The sequence below is a fragment of the Motacilla alba genome, chromosome 14 (assembly GCF_015832195.1).
Source record: "Motacilla alba alba isolate MOTALB_02 chromosome 14, Motacilla_alba_V1.0_pri, whole genome shotgun sequence".
NCBI classification, from domain to species: Eukaryota; Metazoa; Chordata; class Aves; order Passeriformes; family Motacillidae; genus Motacilla; species Motacilla alba.
In genome coordinates, this window is record NC_052029.1 from 2,078,756 (window position 1) to 2,106,425 (window position 27,670).

The 27,670-nt window shown below is 51.2% G+C and overlaps 2 protein-coding genes across 8 annotated transcripts in view; one reads left to right on the forward strand and one right to left on the reverse strand.

Moving 5' to 3' along the window:
• The window catches only part of C14H16orf71 (chromosome 14 C16orf71 homolog), a 91,385-nt gene extending 82,613 nt beyond the window's left edge, over window positions 1-8,772 (reverse strand). For 5 of the 6 annotated variants that reach the window (XR_005258679.1, XM_038151620.1, XM_038151619.1 and 2 more), the window contains exons 1-6: window positions 8,637-8,772; window positions 6,705-6,864; window positions 3,726-3,839; window positions 2,559-3,044; window positions 497-593; window positions 17-155 (exon numbers count right to left, since the gene is read on the reverse strand). Coding sequence is in view for 5 of the 6 variants with exons in the window: in XM_038151620.1 (XP_038007548.1) it covers window positions 17-155; window positions 497-593; window positions 2,559-3,044; window positions 3,726-3,839; window positions 6,705-6,851 (983 nt within the window). In the remaining variant the exon portion in view is untranslated. The other variant, XM_038151617.1, reaches the window with a different exon arrangement.
• Window positions 8,773-8,889: 117 nt separating this feature from the next.
• ANKS3 (ankyrin repeat and sterile alpha motif domain containing 3) lies at window positions 8,890-27,453 on the forward strand. Of its 2 annotated transcripts, none has more exons than XM_038151549.1 (18): window positions 8,890-8,978; window positions 13,740-13,840; window positions 13,967-14,142; window positions 14,515-14,713; window positions 14,925-15,046; window positions 15,803-15,884; window positions 16,554-16,689; window positions 16,993-17,151; window positions 18,200-18,325; window positions 18,761-18,879; window positions 19,179-19,346; window positions 19,799-19,923; window positions 20,191-20,332; window positions 20,852-21,024; window positions 22,192-22,307; window positions 23,223-23,306; window positions 23,742-23,837; window positions 24,193-27,453. In XM_038151549.1, exons 3-17 carry the CDS (start codon window positions 13,973-13,975, stop codon window positions 23,822-23,824), a joined length of 2,004 nt encoding a protein of 667 aa, XP_038007477.1. In that variant the 5' UTR covers window positions 8,890-8,978; window positions 13,740-13,840; window positions 13,967-13,972; the 3' UTR covers window positions 23,825-23,837; window positions 24,193-27,453. The 2 variants fall into 2 exon arrangements, with proteins under 2 accessions (XP_038007477.1, XP_038007476.1); XM_038151548.1 differs by lacking the exon at window positions 8,890-8,978 and adding an exon at window positions 8,985-9,253.
• Window positions 27,454-27,670: the final 217 nt, after the last annotated feature.

The following is a 27,670-nucleotide window of genomic DNA, read 5'->3' on the forward strand; positions in this document are numbered from 1 at the left end:
ACAGAAAAGGACTCACTCATTGTCCTGCTGTCCCTGGAAGGAGCAGAGCTTGGCTGATGGCCTCCCACAGGGTGGGGACACTGCCCTGGACTGCCTGGCACACAGCTCTCCCAGCCTTTCCATGAGCTCATCTTCACACCTCCTCCTGAAGGTCTCTGTGGAAGGGCAACAAAAGAACCATCAGTTGTGGTCTTCTGGCATGAAATCACCCAATATTCCCCATATTCACACTGTTCCTGCTCCTACAGCCTGGCAGCAGGGGAATGATAAAGATAATATTGTAACTGGCTTGTCTGGCCCGTGGCAGGCTGTGAAGCACTGGCTTCAGGCTAAGAAACCTAGATGAAATCTTGAGGGAAGCTAATTAAACATGTTTTAGAAGCATTAAAAAAAACCCACTATGATTTCTGCATTCAAAGTTATGCTGCAGGGAATAACTTAAATACAGGAACCTGAGTTTTATTTATTTTTATGCACTTTCAACTAGTAACATTACCATAATCTGCTGGGAAGAAAGCAACTTCTGCACGAGTTTTATCTCCTTGCTGCTCCAGCTCCTCAAGATTCTTGTCTACATCCCATTTCTTAATATTCTGAAAGAAGACAAGAGAAACGTGATGGAAAGTTGGCTCCCAAAAGACCACCCCTAATTTCAGTGCCAGCTTGCTTTCAGCAATTCCAGAGGAAGTGCTGTGAGGAGAGGAATGCATTTATTACAGCCCTTCAGACACTGCATCCCTCCAGCTGCTCCAGCTACTTCTGCTTAAGCTTTTTCTCTGAGAATCCTGAACTCCTTTGATAAGACTTCAAAAAATCACTGGAGATAGTGAACAGATTAAAAAGTGGCCTGATACAAGGCCAAGCATTCTGATCCTATAATATATATAATGTGAGAACTAATATAATATAATATGTATAATGTGAGAACTTCTCACTGCCACCCACAGGAGAAGGACTTGCAGCTCTTCAGCTCCTTGAGACGAGCCCTTTCCTCCCCCTCCAGTTTCTGAGCAGGGTAAATTCCCACTGCTCTGGGTACAGTCAGTATCAGATGATATCTCACAGCTGCTCACCCCACCCTGAAGAGAGGATCATCCATTTCCTTGCTCTGAATCCCTGGCTGAGGACACACTCACCTGACTCTGTGCGAGAGGCTGCCATCAATGCCCACATGCATTTAAACCACTCCTTGCTTTCCCCTCTGTATATTATTTGAAATTGAAGTTTTAATGAAAGGAATCCACACCCATGTGAAATATCATCACCAGAAATTCAAAGTGCTTACGAGTTTTATTGAAAGGAAGGGGGCTGTGAGTCGTGACAATGACACCACTGCCACAAACATGCATTTAACACAACCACTCATGGCCTTTAAAAAAGCAAAAGCAGCCTCCAAACTCAGCATTTCACCTTGTAAAACCTCCATCATCTGCCCCTCTTGGTGAAGAGAGGGTTCTCCCTCCTTCCTGAGCAATAAATCTTCACACATATCTGAACCTTGATTAGATCTATTCTAACACTGCAGCATTGGTTGAAGTTCCAGAAGAAGGTCCAGAAGAAATAGAAGTGAAGGTTTGCACAATTCCATTTCTAATACAGAAAGGAACTTAAGGGGGAAAAAAAATCAAATGAACTGATAGGGATCAAGAAGAAACTGTAGATTAGGTTTAGCAACTTGACACAAACTGAGGTGCCTGGCTGAGCTGGGGAGCAACAACCCCCTTCCAAATGAAAGAGAGAACACACTGAGCCTCTCAGAACTCAGCCCAAAGCAGCAGACTTCAGCTCATTGAAGTCACTGACATCAAACAGGTTCTGAAAGGCAAGTAGTGCTTCCTGAATTGACAGAGACTGAATTCTATGAGGTGAGCTGGGAATTACATCCAGACCCACTTGAAAAAGATGTCCTTCAATGATGCAGCACAATTTAACTCACAGGCCAGCAACTGCATGATTTGCCTGGACTGGAACAGCTCTAACATCAAAAAGTTCATTTCTGTGAATACACGAAAGGGGAAGGGAAACATCTGTACTCTGACCTGTGGAAGGCTTTGAACAGAAAGATCAGGACCTGCTCTGTGCTGATTAAGTTCTAATGAACTTAAAAATCAATACAGGCAGATCTATAACTCAGTGCTGAAGAAAACCACCCCTGACTCTGAGCCACATTCCAGTTAACACTGAGCTGCTCATCCCACCTGCCTTAGGTGGATGAGGTTCAGGACTTCAGGAACAACCCTAAACACCTCCTCACCTCCCACACCCCATTGAAGGCCAGAAATCTCCCTGTTTTAATGCAATTCTGCCTGGGACCTGAAAAACTCCTTGCCTTCCCAGGGACAGATGCTGTGTTGGGCTTCCCTAACAGTTCATGGACCTTGCTGCTTTTGCCATGGTTTGGACTTGCACTGGCAGCTTTGGTAGTTGTGTATCACACAGTGCTGTGGAGCGTCAGATCTGGCACTTCAGCTCCTCGCTGCAGTGGGGTTATGCAGGCACTGCACTGTGCCCCAGCCCCCCTGCAGCACCCCCCACAGCTTTATTTTAGGGCCACTTGCCTGAAATGACAAATGGGTCACTTCTCCAAGACGCTCAGCTGAGGAGGTTTCTTCCTTTGCAAGTCTTCCTAGGCTGCTGTTGATGCCACGGGAGGCAGGCCTGACATCCTGCTTTGGGGATGGCTCCACAAGGATCTTGGAGAGTATCTTTGTCTCTATCAGCTTTCTTCTCTCCTCTTTACTGTACAGCTCTTGCACAGACACTGCTCTGTTAGGCCAGGAGTTTGCTCTTTCCTTGGCCTGTGTCCTGCCTGTTTCTTTCTCCTCAAGGTGATCTGTGGAATCTGAGGGAGACTCTTCAAGAACAGCTCTCTTTTGGCTTGGCATTTCTTCAGTCTGGCTGGCAGGTTCAGGAGCCTCATCTTTAATCATTTGTACATCTTCTTTTGCAATGATTTGGGCACCATCTGTTTCTTCCTGAAAGTCAAAACTTTCCAGGTCTCCGTTCCAGGTCTCCCATGGAAGTCTTTCTGTCTCCTGGATTAGCTACAGGTAGAGAAAGCACAAACATAGAGAAAGTCAATCTCCCTGAGCTTTGGAAGTGGATAAAAAAACAAAACAGAGCGATTGGAAGGCAACAGCTCCAACTCAGACACCATATGGAAACAACCCACACCACATCCCTCATGGAAAACAGAGAGACTGTTTACTTTCCAAAAACTTTAATTTCAGGAACTGCTAAACATCCTTTAAATTACTTTTTCTTACATGTGCTCATTATTCTAACCCAAACCATACTGTGATTTCATGGATTTATCTTCACTGAGGGAACAATGTGATTATTTATCCCAGAAAAGCTGTTCAAAGAGTAAACTTCTTACTTTTCCTCTTTCCTACACTGTCCTAATTCATTTTCTAGACACATAAAATGATTGCACAGGAATCATGCACAGGAAAAAATAGTGCACAGGAAAAAAAAAAAAAAAGGGGGATAATAAAAACTGCCAAGAGATGGGACAAAAAAGGTCCAAAATCTCAAGAACAGAGAAAACTTTAAAGGGCCACTGCAAAAATAGAAAAAAAAAAAGTTCTATTTGCTAGTGGGAGAAAATACTGAGGACTAAGCTTTTCCTGTTGAGACAAACAGGTCAGACATTAGCAGCTGCCCACACTGGGGACAGCCAGAAGAGAGGGGTGACAGGACAGCCCACACACAACAGTCCCCACCTGCTCCTGGCAGTCTTCCAGGGAAAACATCATCAGTTCTTCCGACAGGTCCGGAATTAAGTTGGGCAGGTCCCGCTGGAAGATGAAAAGCTCCTCATCACTCTCACAATCAGACTGCAAACAGAAAAAAACCAGAGAAATTAAACAGGAGACTGCAGTACTCACTGATATTGGAATATCTGGTTTGCAGTGACAGCTCCCATGTTGGCACCTCTTGAAGTACAGAGACAAGAAGTTTCCTTGCAGTCACACCTTTACTAGACAGTCTGGTAGCCCAAGAGTCACCAACCCCACATTTCAGCAAGCTCCAAATGTAAAAAACTGTAAAATATCGAATTCCCATGGAGGCTGGTGACAAACATCCTGCTGAGAAAAGCAATGGAAAGTGTGGGAAGATCTCTAACTCCCAAGTGATTCTCTGCACTACCTCATTCACCATCAGAGAGGCAGAAGCAGAGCTGCTCAATATTTACAAGGAGCTGGAATGCCAGGACAAGGGGAATGGCTTCCCACTGCCAGAGGGCAGGGTTAGGTGGGATATTGGGAAGAATTTTTTCCCTGGCAGGGTGGGCAGGCCCTGGCACAGGGTACCCAGAGCAGCTGGGGCTGCCCCTGGATCCCTGGCAGTGTCCAAGGCCAGCTTGGACAGGGCTTGGAGCAGCCTGGGACAGTGGAAGGTGTCCCTGCCATGGCAGGGGTGGAACTCAAGGAGCTTTATGATAAAATAGAGTTGCTGGGAGCCCCAGGTGAGGTCAGGCAGGGCCATGAAGGCTTTTCACTGCCCTCAGGAGCCCGATTCCTGTTCAGAATGCAAACAGCATCCAGGTTTGGTTGGGCAGCATTTAGATAGCTCTGAAAATCCCTTTTTTAAACATCAGATATGCATTGGAGATGAATCCTTATGCATGGACACCAAAAGGAGATTAAGCACCTCCTCAGCAGTCAGGACACAGCTTTGCTGCTTGTCCCTTTGTTTTGCAAGTGTGCGTTTTTGGGAATTCACACTGCAGAGAATCCTCTCTGGTGTCATCAACGAGAAACCAACTGCAACAGAACATCTTTCCTTTTAAGAAATTGCATATCAGGGTGATGAAAGGGCTTCAGGGCATAAAACACATTTGTGAGTGCCATTTTTGGAGGTGGGAGCAGAGCACGTTCAGGTGACAGCTCTTGGATGCACAAATGGATCTTTCTCCCATGGAAACTCCTCGGACAAAGGTGCAGCCCTGGAACTGCAGCCTCAGCAGGACAGGGATTACACAACCAGATCTTTTGAATGCAAATGAAGTGCCAGACAGATTGCCTCAGTTCCTTCTGCAGGAAATCTTTTCCATGTGGGATAGAAACAGAGAATTTGGAGATTGTAAAGAGTGAAAAAAATGTTCAGCATGATTTGGGGTTATTCAATGGTGTTTGGCACCAAAATCTGGAGCTGCTCCTCTGGCTTAGCCTGGTTGTCATTTACTCAACAAGAAAACCTACAAATAATTTCAGTGTTGGGCCTTCATCTGTACTACAGAGACACATGTTAACAGGCAAGGGTTGTTCTAAATAATTAAAACAGTGTAGGTAGAGGGAACTCAGAAGAGTGAGGGAATGTGGCTTGTCCAGCATGACAGTGAGAGATCCAAGTGCAGAATCCAAGTCATGGAATCCCCATCCACACTTTATCCAGCAGATCACACTGCTTTGGATCACTGATAAATGATAAATTATACATTATAAATAAATAATAAATAATAAATAATAAATAATAAATAATAAATAATAAATAATAAATAATAAATACCCACTGGAGGCATTTCTGGCTCTTTCACATCTCACAATCTCCCCCTGTACCATTAATGGCTACACTAAGTTGGGATAAAATATATTCTTTCTGTGTTCAAAACGTTTTTCAAGGTCATACATGTTTGAAAATTAACACAATGTTCTGATTTGGACAAAATGCCACTAATAATCAAACCTTGAGACACATTATCCCCTCAGAAAAGTCGATGCCAGAGCATTTTGGACTAGAAAGGAGCACCAGAGCAATGCTGTCCTGTGAACAGAGATTTCAGCAGCCAAGAACAGCCTGGCCCAGACCCAGCAAGTGAAAAACCTGTACCAGTGAAGAACACTGCACAGCACCTCTCAGTCTCACACTTCATATGAAAAGGTTTCTGCAATTATGCTTCTTTGGCAGGTAAAAAGCACAAAAAAGCAACATGCCTTGTGGAGAACCAGCCTCAAATACATGATAATCCATAATGCCATGGAATACCAGCATGGTTTGGGTTGGGAAGGACATTACAGCCCATCTTGTCCCACCCCCTGCCATGGGCAGGGACACCTCCCACTCTCCCAGGCTGCTCCAAGCCCCGTCTAGCCTGGCCTTGGACACTGCCAGGGATCCAGGGGCAGCCCCAGCTGCTCTGGGCACCCTGTGCCAGGGCCTGCCCACCCTCCCAGGGAACAATTCCTAATTCCCAATATCCCATCCATCCCTGCCCTCTGGCAGTGGGAATCCATTCCCTGTGTCCTGTCCCTCCATCCCTTGTCCCAAGTTCCTCTCCAGCTCTCCTGGAGCCCCTTCGGGCACTGGAAGGCCACAATGAGGTCACCCCAAAGCTTCTCTTTTCCTGGTGAACAATCCCAAGTCTCAGCCTGGCTCCCAGCAGAGCTGCTCCATCCCTCTGATCATCCTGGAGACTCCTCTGGACTTGCTCCAGCAGCTCCAGGTCTGTGCTGGCCCACAGGGCTGGAGGCAGCTCTGCAGGTGGGCCAGAATCCAAAGAATACAGGGAGAGGAGGTGGCAATTACACTCTGATAATTAAGGGTAATCCAGAAGGCAGTGGATTAACACAGTGTCCTATAGTCAGGACAGGCAGCCCACCCAGGATACCACACCAGCCACCCCAGAATGCCTGCTAAGGTCACCTGCACTTGCTTTTGAGAGCTTTTTCCCATGATCCGGAGGGATTTTCAGTGCTTACTGTGGAGGAGTCAGAATCCAGGGATGGGAGCTGGTCTTTCACGGCAGCAAGGATGGCTCCCCACTGGAATGTCCTGTCTCCCTGCACAGGAGCTGCAGGAGGCTCAGCTGCATGTTCTGCATCCTCACTTCCTGCTTCTGAGGCCATTGGGACAGCTTCCCTGCAAGCAAAGGAAAGACGAGCTTAAGGACACCTCTCCAAACGTGAGATAACATCAGTCCCAAACAAGGACAAAGTGTGTGTGGTCAGAGCAGAGGCATTCGCAGCTCTCCCGGCAGGGAATGTTACAATCTGCATTTCTGGAGCTATTCCTTTGCACCCGAGTTCAGAAAGGGCTGAGAGCTGTCTGCCCTGCTCACCACACACACCTCAGGGCAGTTTAGCCCCTCCTTTAGAAAGACTTTTTTGGGATTCTTAGCCAGAGTGCTGTAACTGTGTCCTCTCCAAGCATGTTCCCATGTTCTGCCCGCAGGGATGGGACAGGAACAAAGCAAAGACAGGCTGACATCTCTGCTCTCAGCTGGATTGACTCCTCTTCCCAATTTCCCCCACATTCCCCTCCTCCCTCCCCGAAGGATAGATGAAATGATCACAAAGTCATAGAATCTCATAATGGTTTGGGTTGGAATGGAGCTTAAAGACTCTCTCGTTCTACCCACCTGCCATGGGCAAAGAGCCTTCCATGTGATTCGTGTTTACTTTTGTTTTCACTGGATTTTTATTTTTAAAAAATAGTTAAGAATAGGCACATTCATGGATTTTGACCTCTCAAAGTGTTTCTAAAGTGGATTCTTTCCTCCTGCTCCTTGATGCCCATGAGAAGTTGAGACAGCACACTAGGAACTGCAGCTGAGCTAAGAGGTCAGATAATTCACCCTCACGGAAATCTTTACATTTTATGCTACAATCACAAGGTTTTCTGGGCAGTCAAACATGAGAGGAAATGACTTCTGGTTCAGAGGTTTCACAGAATACCCAGGGGTGGAAGAGACCCACAAGGACCATGGGAGGTTGGTGACTTTGTGTTTCTTACATGTGCTCATTATTCCAACCCGAACCATTCTGTGACTCCATGGATTTATGTTCATCACTGAAGGAACAATGTGATTATTTTATCACATTTCTATTATTTTAAGTGTTGTTCAGGACTGAAATCCCACTGTTCAAAGGATCACACTGACAGTTATCTGCATTGGCCAGGAACACTCCTCAGAACATGAAGTTAAACTCAACTATCTCCTGGGAAGTTTATAACTTGCAAATTGCCTCTGTAGATACTTTATAGACCTCATCTATGGTGGTTTTGTTGGTGTGAGACAAACCCTGAATTTCACTTAGATAAGAAAGAGGGAAATCCTCATGGCTGGAGCACTGTCCTCTGATGCTGAGCAGAGCTTGCCAAGAGTCAGAGGAGCCCCATGGGGATAAAACAAACTGCCTAGGATGGCTCCCTGTGCCAAATCTGAGATAAATATCCCAAGGTTATGGATGCACCCTGGATCTGACTTGTCAGTCAGCTAATGCAGCATCCTCTGTGGGAGCAAACAGTGCTCTGTGTCCAAAACAAACACTTAGCACTAGCACAACAGGCGCTTTCTGGAGAGCTTGGGCACGGAGGTGGCAGGTGGAAGGCTGGACTTGATCGTGGAGGTCTTTTCCAGCCTCAACGACTCCACGACTCTGAGACTTGACACCCTGAGCTTCTCCTTGTCACCAGAGCTGACGTTCGCTGGGAAGGAGAAGCGGTGAGGACACCCGCAATGGTGGGAGGCAGAGCTGGGCTTGGGGGCTGAGGCCCCGCAGCCCCGGTCCGAGCCGCGGGCCAGGGACGGGGCTGGCCTGAGGGCCCCGCTCACAGCCCCGCAACGGCACCGTCCCCGCGGCAACGCCGCTCCCGCTCCCGGCCCCGCCCCGCCCCCTGCCCTCACTCACGGCGCCCACCGCCCCGCTCAGCGCCGGGCCGGGCCGGACGGCGGGCACAGCGAACCGGCGGCACCGGGACAGCGCGGGCCGGGGACAGCGCGGGCCGGGGACAGCGCCGGCCGGGGACAGCGCCGCGGGGCCGCGGCCTCGGGGCTGCTCGCTACAACCGCCCGCAGCCTGCCCCAACCCCATTGGCTGCCCTCCGCCCCGCCTCTCGAACGGGCTCCTCCCATTGGCCCGGCAGCGCGGGGGCTCTTGGGTGTTGTAGTCCGCCGCCAGAGAGGGCGGGGCGCTCCCGGCATGCCCTGCGCGGCGGAACTAGTTCCGGCGGCGGCGCTCACCGGGGCGCAGGTGAGGGAGCGGCGCGGCTGGGGCGGGACAGCGGCCGGGAGCGGCGGCACTCGCCTCTGGGGCCGGCCCCGGGTACCCACTGCCCTCGGTGTGCCCGCGGCCGCAGCGGTTCCTCCCCGCTCGCTGAAGTCTGCTATGCTGAGGCCGCGTTGCTAGCAGGGCCGCGAGGGAGGCAGGTGTGGGGATAGCGGCCCCGGAGCCGGTTCGCTGTGAGATGTTCGGTAACGGCCGTGTGGCGGCCGCCGTGGCGGCTCCGGCCGCTGCGTTCGCCTCAGGTGCGTTGTTGTGCGAGCGGAGCGAGCCCGGGCCGAGCCCTGCGGGTGCCGTGTCCGGCTGCCTTGGCGGGCACAGCCCCTCGCAGGGCAGCGTGCTCCCTAATGTGGCTGCTCCCTAATGTGGCTGCTCCGTAATGTGCCTCTTAGCTCGTTTTTCTGAGGTTGTTTGATGTGCTGTAATGTGCCTGAGAGTGATGGGCCCGGGGTAGAATCACTCAGCTTGGAAAGGACCTTTACGGTGATTGGGTCCAAGGATTAAAAGATTAACAGCTTGGTGTATTTTGTGTATTTTCAACGGATGTGGGTAGGATTGAACAAGAGTGTTGTGGATCCGGGAATGTTTTCTCTCACCCACCTCAGGAACCTGGTGATTTGTGCTAGCTGAGTCAGTCAGCGGATGATACCCTGCAAAAACGAGATGTTCTGGTTCCTTTTGTGGCAGAGCTGGTAATAAATTGCACCTAAAAAGGGACGTGACCAGGCTTTTTTTACTCCCTCTGATAAGTTGTTGCTGGTTTAGTGGAATTAGAGCAAAGTCAGGAGCAGATGGTGAGTGTGTTCATGCTCTGCTCTACTGGGGCCTCACCTCGAGTCCTGGGGGCAACCACCATGTCAGAAGGATCTAAAGCTGTTGGAGAGTGTCCAGAGGAGGGACCTGGGCACGGGGAAGGGTCTGAGGAGCAGCTGAGGGCACTTGGATTGTTCAGCTGGAGGAGGAGGCTGAGGGCAGAGCTCAGGGGGGGCTGCAGCTCCTCCCGAGGGGCAGCTCTGATCTCTGGGACAGGGACAGGGCATGGCTGGAGCTGGGCCAGGGCAGGGCCAGGCTGGATTTTGGGAAAGGTTCTTCCCCCAGAGGGTGCTGGGCACTGCCCAGGTTCCCCAGGGAATGGGCACAGCCCGAGGCTGCCAGAGCTCCAGGAGAGTTTGGACAGCGCTGCCAGGGATGCCCAGGGTGGGAATGTTGGGGGGGGTCTGTGCCAGGGGTGGGACTGGATGATCCCTGGGGGTCCCTTCTCACTCAGGGTATTCCATGACTCTCTTGTCAGTTTGCTGGCTCTGTTGGAACCTCCAGCAGCCTCCACGCTTGTGATGCCTTGGGTGTCCCTATTTTGGGACAGAAGGACACGTGTGGATGTCGCCTGTGCTTGTGGGAGGGGATGTGAGAGAGTGAATTGAGCAGAGCCTGGAGCTGAGCGGTGCCTGCTGAGGGTGATTAACAGGCAGTGTTGCATTTGTTCTGTGGTGGGGCTTGTTGCTTCTCAAATCACCCCCCATTTATTGTAGTGTGGCTCTAAGGTGCTTTTTCTGTTAGTTTTCATACTAAGTTTATTTTTTCTCTGCCTTCTGGTTTGCTCAAACAGCAAACTCCAAATCCAGGGCACTGTGGGGTTTGCTGCCTGCTCTGTGCCCCAGCACTGTAGAGCTCTGACCCTACAATAAATAAAGAGCTGAGTGCTGATGGGTTAAATTTAATGCTGATAATAATGACAGCAGCCTCACAGGTGTCATGGCTTGATCCCAGCTGGTTACCAAGTACCAGGCTGCTGCTCTTCCCTACTCCATCCCAGTGGGATGGGGAGGAGAATCAGAAAAGAAAGTAGAAAACCTCCTGGCTTGAGGTAAGAACAATTTAATTATTGAAGCAAAGTGAAATATAATGATAATAATAATTGTCATGAGAAAGTAAACCCAAAAGAAACTCAAAGCAGCATGGTTGCTCAGCACCTGCTGATTCCCATCCCATGTCCAAGCTGTGATTGGCCCCTCCCAGCCACGCTCCCCAGTTCACATCCTGGGAGTATAGGAATTCCATGCTCTGTGGAGTGGAATATCCATCTGGCCAGTTTGGGTCAGCCCCCCCCCCAGCTTCTTGGGCACCTCCTTGCTAACAGAGCACGGGGAGCTGCAAAGTCCTTGATTTAGGGTAAGCACTGGATAGCAGCAACCAAAGCCTCAGTGTGTTATCAGCATTCTTATCATCCTAAATCCAGAAGCAGCCTGTGCCAGCTGCTGGGAAGACAATGAACTCTATCCCAGCTGAAAGCAGCACAGCAGAGCTGAGGGAGGCCTCTAACAAATGTGAACTTGTCACTCTGTCCCAAAGCAGGGGAACAGCCTGTGAATGTTCAGGAGGTCTTTGTCAAACATTCTTAGTAACCCAGTGTCCCTCAGTACTCTCATGTTTACTTTTACAGGGATTTTTGGGCTTTTTCTAAAATGTTCTGTGCAATGACTTGAGCTTCTTAGGTTCTGTTGTGGCTGCCCCGTCCCTGGAAGTGTCCAAGGCAGCTTGGACAGGACTTGGAGCAGCCTGGGGTAGTGGAAGGTGTCCCTGCCCACAGCAGGGGGTGGGACAGGATGGGCTTTGAGGTCCCTTCCAACTCAAACCATCCTGGTATTCCATTATATGATGGATTATTGTGTGTTGGATGCTCGTGTCACATGTCCCCTCCAGGCTCCTTCTCTTTGCACCAGACAACTCTGGCTTTGTTTCATTTAGGTCTTTTCAGTCCGGAGGGTTCTGATCACTCCTGTTGTCCTGGAGATTGGGAGCAGCTGTCCTCAGGTGCTTGCAGAGCTGCTCAAGTTCAGTCTGAGGGGAAATCTCAGAGCTTTATAAAAATAAAAAGCAAATATGTCGGCAGAGCAGAGGGGAGGTGTAGGAGGCTGAAGGTCCTGGGTGTTCTGTCCTGTCCTTATTGCCCTGCTGACTGTGGATCACCTCACCAAGGCTGCATTGGTGACTTGTACCTGAAAGTGGCTGATTCTGACAAAGACCAAACACCTGAGTGGTTTATAATTAATGTACCCAATTAACAAGGAGGGTGGAGAACAACGAGCTAGACTTGCACCTCAGTGTGCTTCTGCAAACTGCCCTGGATTCTGCCTCCTTCCACTGCCTTTTGGACTCCCTGGGGCAGCTGTAATCTGTTTTAGTGAGAAACTCCTACTTTTTCCCTTATGATCCACTTCAATCCACTTGGCTCTCCTTGTGTTTTGATTGTGAGGTGTTCAGGCCTTCCCTTATTCCTGTCTGAGGCCTCTGGGTTGCCCAGTGCACTACGAATTGCTGCTGTCAGGCAAAGTAGGTGCTTTTGCAGATACTTTTAAAGGGAAATAATTTCTTACCAGCTGATGGAATAGAATAGATGGTGCTTTTGTAGTCTTAGCAAGCTGAGAATGAAGGAGGGGAAGGAAAGGAAGGTGGGAGAGAAAGGATCCAGGTGGGGAGTGAAGAGGTAAGAATGAAAGATGTTTTCTTATAAGAAGAGAGGCTGCTGCTTGCAAGGCAAAGACTCCCAGTTGCTCAGAAAACACGAGTATGGTCTTGAAATTTTACAGCTGAGGGAATCTGAGGAGCAGCTGCTGCTGAAAAACCTGTTCCTGCTCTTTTTTATTCCTCAGTGCCACATTTGGCATTTGCCTGACCCCAGAATGAATCCAAGGAGTTAAACTGGCGAGAACTTACCAAGAAGAAGATGGCTTTATGTTGGCTTAGCTTGTGCAGAGGGACCAGGCAAACCCCAGGAGTGCTGTATGGTGGGCAGTGAGACTACAGGGAGGGGGAAGCAATTCCTATGGGATTGCCTGGAACAAGCTGCCCAGAGAGGCTATGGATCTCCTTCCCTGGAGATATTCGGAGCCCTCCTGGACACAGCCCTGTGTAATGAGCTCAGAGGACCCTGCTTGAGCAGGGAGGGTGGGTGAGATGACACCCAGTGGTCCCTTGCAACCTGACCCGCTCTGGGATTCTGTGTCCTGAGCTGCAGCTGAAGCCCTCAGCTGCTGGATGCAGCTGTGCTGAGCAGCTCTTGATGGAGTGCCAGACAAGAGCACTCTCCTGTGAGAGGTTCAAATGATTAGTCTGCAGTTGCTCCCTGAGGCTGGGACTGGGATAAACCTTCCAGGCAGTCCTGGAGCTGGAGGAGCTGTGTCATTAAGCTGTGTCTGCAGGAGGGGGGTGTGCTTGGATAATGAATGGGCAGGTGTTCTGCTGCTCCCGGTGTTTCAGCATTTTCCAGGATTCACTGAGATGGGGCTGGGCTGCCTCTGGAGGGCTGAAACAATAAATGGTAGAAACAATCTGCTTACAACCTGATGACAGTGGAGGGTGCACCCTCTTCAGGTGACAGAGTGGTTTTGAGACCTGTGGGCAGTTGTCATTATTAATGACTGTGTCTTAATTTAATCAGGACCATCCTGTAATGCAAGACAGATGGACAAGACCAGGAATGTCTCACACATGAATTCTTAATTCTCCTCCTGCATTATAAATCGTGCAGAGCAAGAATTTCATCCTTTTGTAAAACACTAAGCCTACCTTCAGCTCATAAACAGAAGTTTAGTCTTCTCTTGCCGAGGTTATTCAAAGCTGCCTTAGGCATGTTTGGATTAGGCAGGAAGGAAATAAAGCCACTGCTTCTGCATTCTTAAAATGAGATTTGGAAGATGTGGGGTTTAGTATTCCTGCCTTCTATTTTTCCAGTGTATTGGAATCCCAGAGTTCTCTACAGCAAGAGAAAACTTCCAGCAAAATCTTCTCAACAAGAGTTAGTGCTTTGGGTTGAGGAGACAATCACAATTGAGGTAAGAATTTGAAACCCCACACATGTGAGCTGGCCTCACCTTCCAAGCCTGTGGCAGCGTGGAGCTGTAATTGTGTGGAAAACAGGGATCAGCAGCTGAGTGCTGTGCTCTGGTTTGGCTCCTCAGGGCAGGATGTCGGAGCTGAGCGACGAGGCCAGCGAGTCGGAGCTGCTGAGCCGCAGCCTGTCCATGTGGCACGGGGTGGGGCCCGTGCTGTGCCGCGAGGAGCTGGACGTGCCCCTGGACCTGCACACGGCCTCCTCCGTCGGGCAGTACCAAGTGGTGCAGGAGTGCATCCAGCGGTGAGAGGGGCCGCCTGCTGCAGGGCTGCTTGTCACCACGCTGGTCGGGGCAACAGGGACACGTCACTGGGACTCCCAAAGGGTTCTTAGCACAAAGTTTCCAGGGGCAAATCTGCTGATAAATATGACCTCCCTAGTGATTTAGTGGGAGGTGTGTCCCCCTCATGGCAGGGGGTGGAGTGGGGTGATCTTTAAAGTCCCTTCTACCCCAAAGCGTGCTGTGGTTCTGCGATCTGGGGGAGGTTGTGCTGGAGCTGGTAGAAATTCCCATGCAGGCTTCAGTGCTAGATGATAGCAAGAGTCTGCAGAAGCCAGCTGTGGTCCACAGCTCCAACACAGTAGTTCATGTGAATTCTTTCCTCTGTTCCTTAGTGGAGACCTGGATTTGAACCAGAGGAACTGTGGGGGCTGGACCCCACTCATGTACGCTTCCTACATTGGCCACGACAACATCGTGCACCTGCTGCTGGAAGCGGGAGTGAACGTGAACATCCCCACCCCGGAAGGCCAGACTCCCCTCATGCTGGCCTCCAGCTGTGGCAATGAGAGTGTTGCTTACTTCCTTCTACAGGTGTGTATTCCATAAAACACAGGTAAAGCCACTGCATGTGGTGTAAATGCTCAGGGTGGGATTATCCACAAGCTGCTGCTTTCTGTTCTGTTGTGAGGTCTACTTTGTGGTGGGATTTAATTTAAACTCCTGGTGTCCCAGCATAAAGGGGCAGTGGCCGAAAGCCTGAGCAGAGCAGATGCAGCCAGAAATATTGTCTGTTCTCTTGCAGCAAGGGGCAGAGCTGGAGATGAAGGACATTCATGGCTGGACTGCCTTGTTCCACTGCACCAGCGCTGGGCACCAGCAGATGGTCAAGTTCTTACTGGAGAATGGGGCAAATGCCAACTGCAAGTAAGGAGGAATCTGTCATTTCATGTGGGAATCCTTAAAATCAGAGGGTTTTGGGAAAGCTGTAAAAGGCAGGCCTCAGAAATAACAGAACTGCAGTTGGAGTTCCATGTACATAGACCCCTGGCCGGCAATAATTTCACTGCCATTTGTCATTCAGTATAAAAGCAACAGATGGCAGATGAACACACTCCAACAGACACCTGCTTTTGTCTTCCCCCTGTACCTCAGGATGTGGCACAGCTAATACAGGGACAGGTGACCTCCAAACTGAATTGAAGTCTGCCCATGCTGTCACTGTTTATTAAACTAAGATCAAGGGAAATTAGATTTACTGCTTGTTTAATTAGCTAAACACTGACACCTTCTGAACTCAAGTGCACTTCATAAGTCTTTTTATTGATTTTTTTTTTAATATAGTCAGAGTTAAGGTTGGTTTTTGAAGTGTGCCCTTCATTCCCATGCCTTGGGGACCACCAAACATTTATGCACGTGGAATTGCCTGAGGGCAACAAGAGGTTCTTTCTTTATTAGCTCCTGCAAAACTGATTTGGGCTCTTAAAGGCAGATCTGCAGTCGAAAGAGTAATCTGTTGCTGTGCAGCCAATTTAGGAACACTGAATCTCTACAGGGAATTAATTCTACAGCAGGACATCATAGAGTCTCATCAACAAAGGTTGAGGGGTGGAAATGCTCTGTTAGGGAATGGCAAAACTTCAGCTGTGGATATACCAGTCCACATGTGTGTTCTCTCCCCAGGGAGCCAGTGTATGGATACACACCTCTGATGGAAGCAGCTGCTTCTGGCCATGAGATAATTGTTCAGTACCTTCTCAATCATGTAAGTGTCCTAACAGTTCTCTGCATAGCTGAAAGTCTGGTTCCAGCCGTCAGAGGAATTACCACAAATTTGACACCATGCTTTTTTTGACAGTGTTATGTTTGCTCCTTGATGACAGTCACCTCTGAAGTCCCAGACTTTCAGGACTGTTTTCCAAGTATTTGCTTTCTGCAGGCTGGTACCATGATTCTACACTGGCCTTGCAGGGATAGGAGTGAGGTCGACTGTCCAGATACAACTGAATAATGACGGAATTAGAAAACAACAGAGGCTTAATTTTTCTATTGTGTTTACAGGCTTGCATGCTCAGGCTACTGGACATCTGCATCCAAAACCTCATGAGCATGCAGGGCTCTACACAGTTAGGTTTAAATCCCTTTTGACTGGGCCAGCTTACTGCCAGAAGGAGGCAGCAATGCAAAACATTTCAGATCAAAGGAACCTGTTCCCAGTGGCAATGCACAAGAGCCCTGGGCTGTTTGGCATTCAGGAACTGGAGATAACTAGTAAGGCATTCAGGGTATTAGTGCAGCTTGAACTGTCTGTCAAAGGTGAGCCTGTATTGCTGATGGAGGAGCTAAGACAATTTGGTTGGTTTTTTTGATATACATATGTATTTTTTACACTGCCCTCCTGCCACGTGCACTTAACCAGGTATTTTTTCTGCAGGGAGTGAAGGCAGACGTCAGAGATAACACTGGAGCCACAGCACGGACCCTGGCCATGAAGTATGGCCACACCAAGATTGTGGGGCTGATAGATTTGCATGCAGCCCCAGTGCCCAAGGTCTTCTGCAGAGGACCAGGTAACAGATGTTTGACCTTGTTCATTTTAAGGTGAACCTGAAGTGAGGTGTTTGATAGTATGTTATACTATGTAGATGGTGTAATGCTACCTGGTCTATCCTGGAAATTCCAGCATTTTAGAGGATGAAAGAGGCATGAATCCAACAACTCTTGTCTGCTGGCCCCTTTCTGACCTAGTTTAGCTGTTCCACTCTCACTCTTTAACATTTCTCTTTTTCTTTCCACTGCACTTATAGGACCAGTAGCAAGTAAAACAGGCAAATGACTTTCTGTGCTGTTAACAACCTGTGTTTGAACTACAGGCAACTATGAGGAGCTGAGTTCTTCAGATGAATCATATTCTGCTCCTCAGAGACAGAGACCTGCTCGTAGGACCAAGGGTCCCAGCATCCATGAGGGGCCCCAGGCCTTGGCCAAGATCACAGCAATTGGCCTTGGGGGAAGGAAGCAGTCTTGCTATGGTGAGGAGAGTTGGGAGCCTGAGGGACAGTCCCCTCAATGCACTGCAGCTGTTCCTGCTATCCGTTTTTGATTTGTTGGGATTCATGTGTGGTTTGTACAGGACGAAGATAGTGCTGTATGAAGGTGTTCACTGTCCGGTGTCTAGGTTAGAAAGGAAAGCCCCTGAACTCTTTTGTCAAAGCTGGATATTGATGAGTGGGATACTTTACTGTTCTCACCTCAACTGCTGTTCCCCTGACTCTTGAGAACAGTTCAGTTTCCCTTTTTAGGCAGGCTCAAAAGTTTGAGACCCCTTCTGAAGCTGATGACAGGGAGGTTCTCACAGCAGCCAAGAAATCATTGATCATAAGAGTGAACTTGTGAGTTTTGCCTTCCCTGATGTTTGAAATGCTTCTAAAAATGAAATTGCAAAACCTTTGCAATAGACCAAGAGAAAGATGATCCCAGTTAGACATCCTGGATGCAGTGCTAGGAGGTTTGTTTTGCTGTCTGTCACAGCTATTTCTCAGACTGATTGCCTGGAATAACCAAGATTATGGACTTGAAAGCATGTTCAAAGCTCTGTTCATTCTCTTAAACACAAGTCTGAGTTATCCCCCAGGCTGTATTGGAATGATACTGTCAGCCTCTTAAATGCCAGTGGGATTCTCCTGGTGTTTTAGCACAGCTGCAGGGGGATTGGTTCTGCAGGGTGTGCAGGGCTGCTCTCCCAAGCAGCTGTTTCTCCCCTTTCATAATTTGAGTATAACAAGGAGAGGGAGAGCTGGAAGCTGCTGTTTAAGGTACAACTCTGCTATGAGGTGTTTTCTCTGACTTCCTTTCAAGCTAAGCAAGTAAATGAAGTTCATGTGCTGTGGAGTCATGTGAGGGAACTGCAGGAACCTGCATTTCTCAGGTGCTCTCTGTGCTTTTTAGAATGAAACTTGTCAGTTGCGAGCACAGTCTCTCATTTTGGTTATTTTCAGGTCTCAAAGTGGTTACATTTTCTGCAGGAGCCTCCCTGATAAACTTGCATCCTAATCTCTGTTCTCCCTCTGTTGCACACAGAGCAGGTGCCCCCTCAGGGCTACGTCACCTTCAGCAATGATGGCAGCTGTGTGCCAGGTGTCATCCGGCACAGAGATGTCACCTCCCCCATCAACGAGCTGGATGTGGACAGCAGCAGCAGCAGGGGTAAGTCAGTGTCTCAGAAATGCAGTGTACAGCTGGGTGTGAGTCCAGGCCTTGGCTTCCTTTCCCACTAAGATGCTGAGATTGGAATGTCTCTCTTGAAGGAAGGCTGGCATGGTTTAGCTACAGAAGATAAAGCTCAGTGTGGTAACTTCATCAGTTTGTACAAATAGTCTGAAGGAGGGTGGGAAGAAGACAGAGCATGGCTGTTTCCAGAAGTGTCTCTAGTGGCAGACAGAGTTGGGGAAAGGAGAGTGCTGGGGATCAGATGTGAAATCTCTGCCTCAGGGTCTTCTTGTATCCTGAGTGCTGCACATGAAGCCTTGCTCTGAATCTCACTTTCCTTTACACCTCCGGGAGGCTTTGCTGGTAATTGTGTAACAAAACCAGAATGTAATGAAGTTGTACTTCAATATTTTTTTCTCTATTCCTTTCCAGAGGATAGTGCTTTGTCCAGCAACAGCTTGGGAACCATCAGGAGCAGCAGCAGCAGCAGCAGTGAATGCCTAATTAGAATCCCAGGAGTCAGCAGTGAAGGTTCCTTGGAAAGCAATGAGGTGGATTTTCTTTTCTCCGCCTTCAGCTTGGGCAGTGCTTTCACCCTTGGAAGATTCCACTCCCATGGGAGCCTGTAGGACCGGGCTGGGTGAGGAAAGGCTCTCCCAGGGACTGGAAAAACAAAGAAGGGGAAGAGGTTGGAGGTTACTCACAGCTCACATGGGTGAAGGCAGCCCTAGAGCTGCAGTACCTAAGGGCCTTTAGGTCTTGGAGGAGCCTGCACTTGTTAGCCCCCCTGGATCCTGACATCTCTGCACAATCATCCTCTCCATTCTGTGGGTGATTTTTTCTTTTCCAGGACTCTGACCACACCAGCAGCCCCCCGAGTCGGAAACAAGCCAAGAGCTTTAAGGGCAAGACCCGCTACAGCAACAGTGACAGCCAGTGGAGCCACTGCCTGGGGAAGGCTGGGGGCTGCTGCCAGCACCTGGTCCTTCCTGAGCCCCCGGCCTACACAGGGCCCCAGGTAACCACAGAGTTGTCCTGCAGGCTCTGTCACTGTGCCAGATGTTGGAGGCTTTTCCAAGGTTACCAAAACACCTTGTATTCCAAACTTAAACGCTTGTGAAACAGCAGTTTCTTGTAGAGGAGCTGTTTGCTGAGATGTTGCTGTTGCTGGCAGGGGTTTCTTAGACCCTCAGGCCTGTGGGTGGGCTATCAAACCTGGCAGCGTGGTGGGCGGGGGTCGCTGATTCTGTGTCATTCTGCTCTGCACTTGTCAGAAGAGGCATAGCTGCAGCACAGGCCAGTCCTGGTGTGTGACTGTGGAGAAGGGCAGGGAACCACGGGAAGTTGTGGTTGCTGCCGGAACCCAAAAAGGTTTTACAACAGCTTGAGGAAGCAAATATTTATGATTAGGAGGAATGGCGACGCTTTTGTTGAGAGGATGTAAATAAGATTGTTTTGTCTGGGCTGCAGGACCTGGCAACATTCCTTGAGGAGATTGGGTGCCTGAAGTACCTGCAGGTGTTTGAGGAGCAAGATGTGGACCTCCGGATCTTCCTGACCCTCACAGAGAGTGACCTGAAGGAAATAGGCATCACGTGAGTGTCTGTCCTGTCCTATCTGTCCCAGCTTCCCCCTACAAACCCTGTCCAGCCTGGTCAGGAAGGTTTCCAGAACCTGGGGAGTGCTGCTCTCTTCTGGCTGCCTCCCACACAATTTGACATCCCCGTGTCCTCGGCTGTAACACGCTCCTGCTTCTGGAGGTACCTTGGAGAGACCGGGACACTGCAGAGGTGCTCATGGCATCCTGTTGGACTCGGGGACAGGTGGTGCAGGGCTTGACCCGTGTTGGTTCCATCCCCCAGGCTGTTTGGCCCCAAGAGGAAGATGACCTCGGCCATCGCGCGCTGGCACAGCAGCGCCCGCCCGCCCAGCGACGCGCTGGAGTTGGCCTACGCCGATCGGCTGGAGGCAGAGATGCAGGAATTGGCCATCCAGCTGCACAAGGTGAGGCTGCTGCCAGCTCCTCAGGGCCCTACGCCCTGCAGGAAGTGATCAGTGCTGTGGTTTTGTTGTGCCTCCGATGGTTTTTCCTTCACCTTAAGCCATGACTTAGAGTGGAACGCTTGGTGTACAAACAGCACAAGTACAACTTACCCACTCGTTATCCTTGGTGCTCCTTTGTGTCTGTTTCCTATCCATCTGAGAACTATAGGAGCAAGGAGCAGGAATCAAACTCCTACTCTCTCCCAGCATTTTTATGGTGAAGTTGTGCAGCCATCGGTGAACAGACTTGTGTTGTTCTGGGAAATTTGGACTCATAAGTAACTTTGTAAACAGAGAGAGGGAGAATTATAACTGTGGGGCTGGGCTTAGTGTGGAGAGAACCTATACTCAGTGTACAAGCTTCATCCAGCTTCCTTTCCCACTGGAAAGGAACATTCTGGCTGCCTAAGGCATTAAAATATCAGGGACTTGAGAGATGTTCAGTGCTCCCAGCCTGATGCCCAGTGTGCTCTGCTGCAGAGGTGTGAAGAGGTGCAGGTGATGAAGGGCCAGGTGTGCCAGGAGCAGAAGCTGCGTGCAGTGGCTGAGAGCTGTTTGATGGAGCGGGATGAGACCTGGAATGCCATCCAGTGCCAGCTCAGAGAGGCTCAGGCCATCACCACGGATGCTGGAGTCCTGCTGGATCAGATCAAGTAAGTTATTCCCAGGAAGTGACACTGAGACTGCTGGGAAATGGGATTTGGGGTCGTATTGGCAGCCTTACAGGTGATGCTCAGGGTGAGGCAGGAGAGCTCACCTAGCACCTGAACACATTTGGATCCTGTCTGACTTTCCTTAGCGAAAAGCCACAGCCGTGGGAGCACGTGTGAAGCTTTGGTCAGATGCAGGAGCTGGAAGTGGCCTTTTTGGGGGTGCTGGGTGCTCCTGTTTCAACTAGAAGCAGCCAAAAGGCTGAGGCTGTGCCTACCCAGGGTAAGACTTGGAGATCAGGATCTTTTTGAATACAAAAAGGAGTTTTTAACCCATACCCTGCCAAAGGATGTGCAGTAACTCGCAAGTGAAGAATATTTTTCTTGTAACTCTGTGGCAGCTGGCAGAATAATCTAAATAACCTCCTGACACTCCTTTTACTGCCTTTGTGGTGCTTTTCTCTGTACCCCAATTGGACTCCTCTCATGGCCCTTGTTCTGTCCAGTGATACAAGAGGGACATCCCTGAAAGCAGCATAAATCCTGCTGCTTATGGATCCTAGCCCAAGGGAGTGGGGTCTGCTGGCTGCTGAGCCAGGGTGAGCTGAAGTTGGATCCAGAAGCTCAGCAGAGCAGTATTCCCACTGCAAGGGGCAGAGCCTGGCTTTTCTCCCTGACTGAGGAGCTGAGGCTGCTGTAGAAGGGCCCTGCCATGCTCTGAGCATACACTGCTTGAATAGGTGGGATGGTGATGACAGCCTGAAAACCTGGGTGCCTCTCATGCCTCTCCTGAGGTCGTTTCCTTTGCCCATTAGAAACCTTGAATTGGGCCTGATTCTCCCACAGACCAACACAGCCCCTGGCTTGGGCTTCCTGCTGCTCACCCCAGCCCCTCCTTGTGTTGTCCCCCCACAGCTCCTCTGTGCACAGGGCAGAGCTGGCTGTGGCTGCAGATGGGGAGCAGTGGCTGGGAGCTGAGCAGTGCCAGCACCCCAGGCTTGGGCTGAGGCACCACTTCCTCCTCCCGGGAAGCAGCAAGGAGCAGGTTGTACCCCAGGGCCTTAGAGGCGCTGCCCGGGCACCCCACGCAGGTACTGCAGGCTGTAGGATGTGCAGTGTCAGTGCCAGCGTGTCCCTGCTCCTGCTGATGGCTTTGGCGCGCTTTGGCAGGAGCTGCCAGGCAGAGCTGTCGTCCCGGCTGGCCCCGGAGCAGGCGGGAGAGGGAGCGCCGGACCCGCGGGAGCAGCGCGGCACCGGGGAGAGCGAGCGGCCCGGGGAGCGCCCAGGTGAGCCCCAGGAGAGCTCAGGGCAAGGCCCTGCTTGTCTTTCCTTGCTGAAAGTCAGAGAGTTGGGAATGGATGAGCAGCCAGACTCTAAGAGTGAGTTGAATTCGTGCTCAGGAGAAGCATTTAAAGCTCTCAGGGCATTTGGAGTGGAACTTGCAGAGTTTCTCAGCAAGTTTTGGGGTCTGGCAGGCGTTTGTGGCTCACAATGCAGAGGTGTAGCACAGGCCCCAGTGACAGCTCTGCTTCAGGGACCTGTGGCTGCACCTTGGGTTTGCTGCCACCCTGTGCACTGGAGCAGGGTCTGAACCAGAAGGGGTGGTTGGTTCCCTAACCCAGTTTGGGGATTTTGCTGTTGAATCCACGGGACAACCTCTGTGGCTGGGCAGGCCTAACCCAGCAGCTCCTTATCCCTAGGAGCTGGTAAGTGATCCCTGGAATTGCTCAAGGCCAGGTTGAATGGAGCTTGGAGCAACCTGGTCTATTGAAGGTGTCCCTATCCGTGGCAGGGGGTGGAATGGGATGGGCTTTAAGTTCCCTTCCAACCTAAACCATTCCATGACTCTGAGATTCTCTGATCTTGCTGCCTGTGATATGCTCCTAGTGACCTGTTCTTTGCTGCCTGTGTCTTAGAAATGAAATAAGCAGAGATCCTGTTGATTTCTGGCCACTGCACTTAATCCCTTTGAGAGTCTCTTAACAAACAACCCAGCCAGTCTAAAAACATAAATTCCTGAGTGGTAGAATTGCCAGAAAACCCCTCAGTTTGGCACAGGCAGCTCCAGCTCTCTTCCTATGTGGTTCAGAAGCCCTGACTGGAATCACTTTGGCTGGGGGTGCTTCTCAGCAGCACCTGCCCCTTGTGTGGCTCTGTCCCAGAGAGCTGCAGATGGATTAACTGTGTCCCTGTCCTTGCAGTGCTGGAAGGGTGGCCACCTTCCCTGAAGTCCCTGAGCTTGCCTGAGCTGTCAGCTGTGCTGGAGGAGTGTGTGGGAGAGATGGGTAAGCTGGGAAGGACTCTGGGCATGGGGAGGGACTGTTGTGCTGCGGGAGGCATGGCTGGGTGGGGTTTGGTGGTTTGGAGTTGTTCTTGGGAGAATCCCTGCTTGTTCAGGGAAGTCTGCAGGCTCTGGAGTTGGTGCTGTTCTTGCTGCAGGTCTTGGGCTCTGCATCATCCCCTGGTGACAGGTCCAGGCTGAGAGGTGGGGGGTGGTCCCTGTATCTCCTATTCAGTGGTGAGAGCTGCTGGGAAAGTGGTTCCGTAATCCTGTGTCCTGTTCTCCTGGTGACGGGAAATCGTCCCAGCAACTTGCAGACAGTAGAGACACCCCTGTTCTCAGAGCAGGAAGGCAGCACAGCAGTGGCTGAGTGCAGCCTGTTCTTTCCTGCTTCCTGGCCCCTTCCTAATGCTGCTTTTTCCCTTTGGTTTGTCTTCAGGAAAAGCTCTGCAGACTGTGACTCAAAACCTCCAAAGGCTCCAAGCCCTGGGGCAGAGCGGGCAGAGCTGGCCAAAGCCATAACCAAGCCAGGAGGGTGAGTGGGAACAACTGCCCTGGCCGGTCCCAGGCTGTGGCACTGAGGGGACGCCATCCCTCACTGCCGGTCCCAGGCTGTGGCACTGAGGGGACGCCATCCCTCACTGCCGGTCCCAGGCTGTGGCACTGAGGGGACGCCATCCCTCACTGCCGGTCCCAGGCTGTGGCACTGAGGGGACCCACATGCCACTGCCATCCCCCACTGCCACATGCCCAGAGCTCGCTCAGATCCCACACAACAGGGCTGGGCTCTGACTCATTCTTGTGTGCCTCTGGTTGGTTCTCCCTTTGGAAAATCTGTAGCCCCTTTGTCCCAGCAGAGGGTGACTGTCCCCTTTCTCTGGTGGCTGCAGGAATACTGACGTCGGGTGACTGTTCCACCCGGAAGCTGAGTGTGCCTGGGAGAGGGAGCACGGGGCCATGCTGGCAGCACCACGGCTCTGCCGAGGGCCACCGCAGCTGACAGGGCACCGAGAAGGCCGTGGCCACCAGAGAACACAGCTGGGAGGACGAGGGACAGCAGAGGACAACAACCAGCTGCTCTTGGGGCCTGACTCAAGGCTCCCAGGATCTTTGTTTGAAAGATTTAGGTTTGGAGGAGAAGCTCCAAGCCTAGAAGTTTTGTCTGCGTTAAGCTTCCTGCAGCCCTTGTGGTTCAGATCTGGGTGGTGGTAGAAAGGTGACAGTTGCACAAAGCAATCAATTCATTATCCTTTTCTGCATCCCAAGCTCCCCAGGACCTCTGAAATGTGTCCCTGGCTCCTCCTGTGCCATGGGGATTGGCCCAGAGAATGGATCTGAGGCCATAAAAAAGGCAGTTTGTTGTGAAGGGAGTGGAGTTTGTGATGCTTGGCTCTTTGAGCTGCAGTGGAGCTTAAACTGCAGCCCTGTTCCTAGTTGGAATGTCTGCTCTACTGCCACCCCAGATCTGGGCTTCAAAGCCTGTTCCTCCAACCAGCCCACTCTGGTTCACTTTGGGTTCTTGCTGTCCTCGGGGGCTGGGTGTGATCACGTTGGTGGTTTAGGAATGGCATTCACTGAAACACTCCCAACTCACCCACTCCCCCTCCTCACCTCCTGTCCCCCAGGGTGGGATGGAGAGGAGAACTGGAGGCACAGAAGGTGAAGATCACTGGTAAAATAAAAGCATTTTACTGGAAACAGCAATGAGATAAGGAACAGTAACAGCAGCAACAGTAATACCAAAAGTGTACAGGAGAGGTCCTGGTCCTGCAGAATTGAACCCTGTCCCGGCCAGAACCAGGAGATCACTGTTACTCCATCCCCAAGAACTTGGCTTTGTGGTCAGTGCTCCATGGCAGAGGTCACTGGCCTGGTGTGCCAAGATCCCAGCAAGGCAGGGGATCCCCTGGAAAGACAGGAGAGAGAGAAGGCAGAGCTGGGACTGTTGAGCTTCCCATGCCTCTGGCAAGCAGGGGAGTGCCAAGGCAGCAGAGCAGGAGCAGGGATAGCTCTGTGCCCCATGGGAGGTGGGCAAAGGAACCAAGCCCAGACAGAGCTGTGCTGCCAGGCTTTGCTCCTCAGCACTGCCTGCCTTTGATGTGCAGGCTTTAGTGCTGGGAAATAGTTCTGCCAGGGCATTCTTGGGTGGCCATTGCCAAGGACAGGCAGTACAGGAAGAGGCTGCCCTCTCTCTGGGAGTGGGTGAGGGTGCCAGGGACCTTGGTGTCGAGTGGTTTCCAGTGACTCTATGTTCCCATTTATTCTTGAATCCTGTAAGGGGGAAAAACACAACAATCAAAATCTGAACTCCATGAGTAATGACATGGTGAATCAGGATAAGTCCCTTTGGGAAGAGGATGGAACTGTGTGTTCCTTCCACTATTTGGACTTTGGGCACAGATCCCAAATATAAAAACCCATCCAGCTCCATCTTTTCAGCTGGTCACCCCTTCTGATGAGCTGTCTGAGTCCCTTTAGGCAGGGGTGGCATCTGGTCTGCCTGCAGTGTCTGTGCTTCCTGGCCCCAGGCAGGTATGGCCCTCTCAGCTGTGACCCCGGATGCCTGGCAGTGTCCCCCCCCTGGGTGCTGCTTCCTGCCTGTGCTTACCTCCCACCCTCAGCACAGGGCACTATTTTTTCATCTTGAGCAAATGGAGCACATGGGCACTCAGTGCCGGCTGCAGGCTCAGGCTGCAGGAGCTTCTCCCTGAAGAGTTTGGATGAGGTGGAAGGAATTCTGCTCATGCAGTACCCCTGGAACCTCCTCAGAGGGCTGAGGCTGTGCTGGGAGGAGGGTTCAGGGCATTTTCCCTCATTCCCTGTCACTGGGGAGTTCCAAGGTCTCCCTAGCCTTGGTGGTGCCTCTGGCTGCAGTAATATGGGGGTGTTAGTGCTGCTTCCCTTGAATTTAGGGCAACCTCCCCAAAAAACTCCTAAGGGCAAAGCCCTGGCTCAGCAGTGCCCTCAGGGGGCACTGCAGGGGGCTGTGCAGAGCAGTGGCTGGAAGGTGACTACAGGGCTTTGAGGCTTGCTTTGCTAAGTCTGAGGCTGGAATTAAGGGGGGTTGGGGGATTAACATGATTTATCTGATAGATTAGAATGCCTGGGAACAGGAGCGAGGTGTGGCAGTGTGTGTGTGAAGGAAAAAGGCCCCAAACAGGTGCTGCAGGTGCAAAGGCTTCAAGGGTGTGAGAGCACCCAAGGGCCCAGCAGGGAGAGGATCTTTGACAACAGAGTATCCCCGAGGAGGCAATTCCTTAACTGCAGGATGTGAAGCAGCATTCCTTGCAGCTAGGGTGGCTGTGCAGGCAGCAGGAGTCTGGTGCTACCCTAAGGTCAGCTGTCCGAGGAAAAACAGCATTTGCTGATTTGGATAAACGAATAAAAGCTGAGAAGCCTGTGTGTGGTGTGTGGGTATCTCTGGAGGGCACGGGGCAATCCTGAATAAGTTTCCTGATCTATTATTGCAGGGTAATCAGGAATGCACACAGGGTGTTCCAGCCTACTCTGCCAGGAGGCTGCAGGCTCAGGGGATTGGGGCTGCCTGATCCCTGAGATCCCAGCACTGCCTGCCTGGGGGCTGTGGGAACCCAGTGGGAGCTGCTGGAGGGAGTCCACAGGAAGCTACAGCCATACTCCACGCCCAGGGCTGGAGCTAGGCTGGGAGAGCTGGGGGTGCTCACCTGGAGAGGAGAAGGCTCCAGAGACACCTCAGAGCCCTTCCAGGGCCTAAAGGGGCTCCAGGAGAGCTGCAGAGGGACTGGGGACAAGAGATGGAGGGACAGGACACAGGGACTGGCTTCCCACTGACAGAGCGCAGGGCTGGATGGAAATTGGGAATTAGGAATTGTTCCCTGGCAGGGTGGGCAGGCCATGGCACAGGGTCCCCAGAGCAGCTGTGGCTGCCCCTGGATCCCTGGCAGTGCCCAAGGCCAGGCTGGACAGGGCTTGGAGCAGCCTGGGACAGTGGAAGTTGTCCCTGCCCGTGATAGGGGTAGGATGCAATGGGCTTTAAGGTTTTTCTTCCCCCCCCCCTCCTCCTGTCCATTCTGAGATTCAGCTGTCTGTGCCCACCAGCCCTTTCCCTCCCCTGCAGCAGACAGAAGCAGCAGGCTCTGCTTGTTGAAAAATAAATATTTATTTACATCTGACAAGAGAGTTAATGTGTAAATTGGTCTCGTGGGGGTTCCATCGATTCAGGACCGTTCCTGTGTGACTCCAGGCTGGTGCAGCCTCTTTGCTTTGTGTGCTCCAGGCAGCTCCTCCCCGAGGCACTTGGGAGAGGCTCCCCCAGCCCGTCGGGGAAGGGGCAGGGCCTGGAGAACCTCCTGTGTCCATGGGCATCTCCTGGAGCATCCCAGCTGCTTC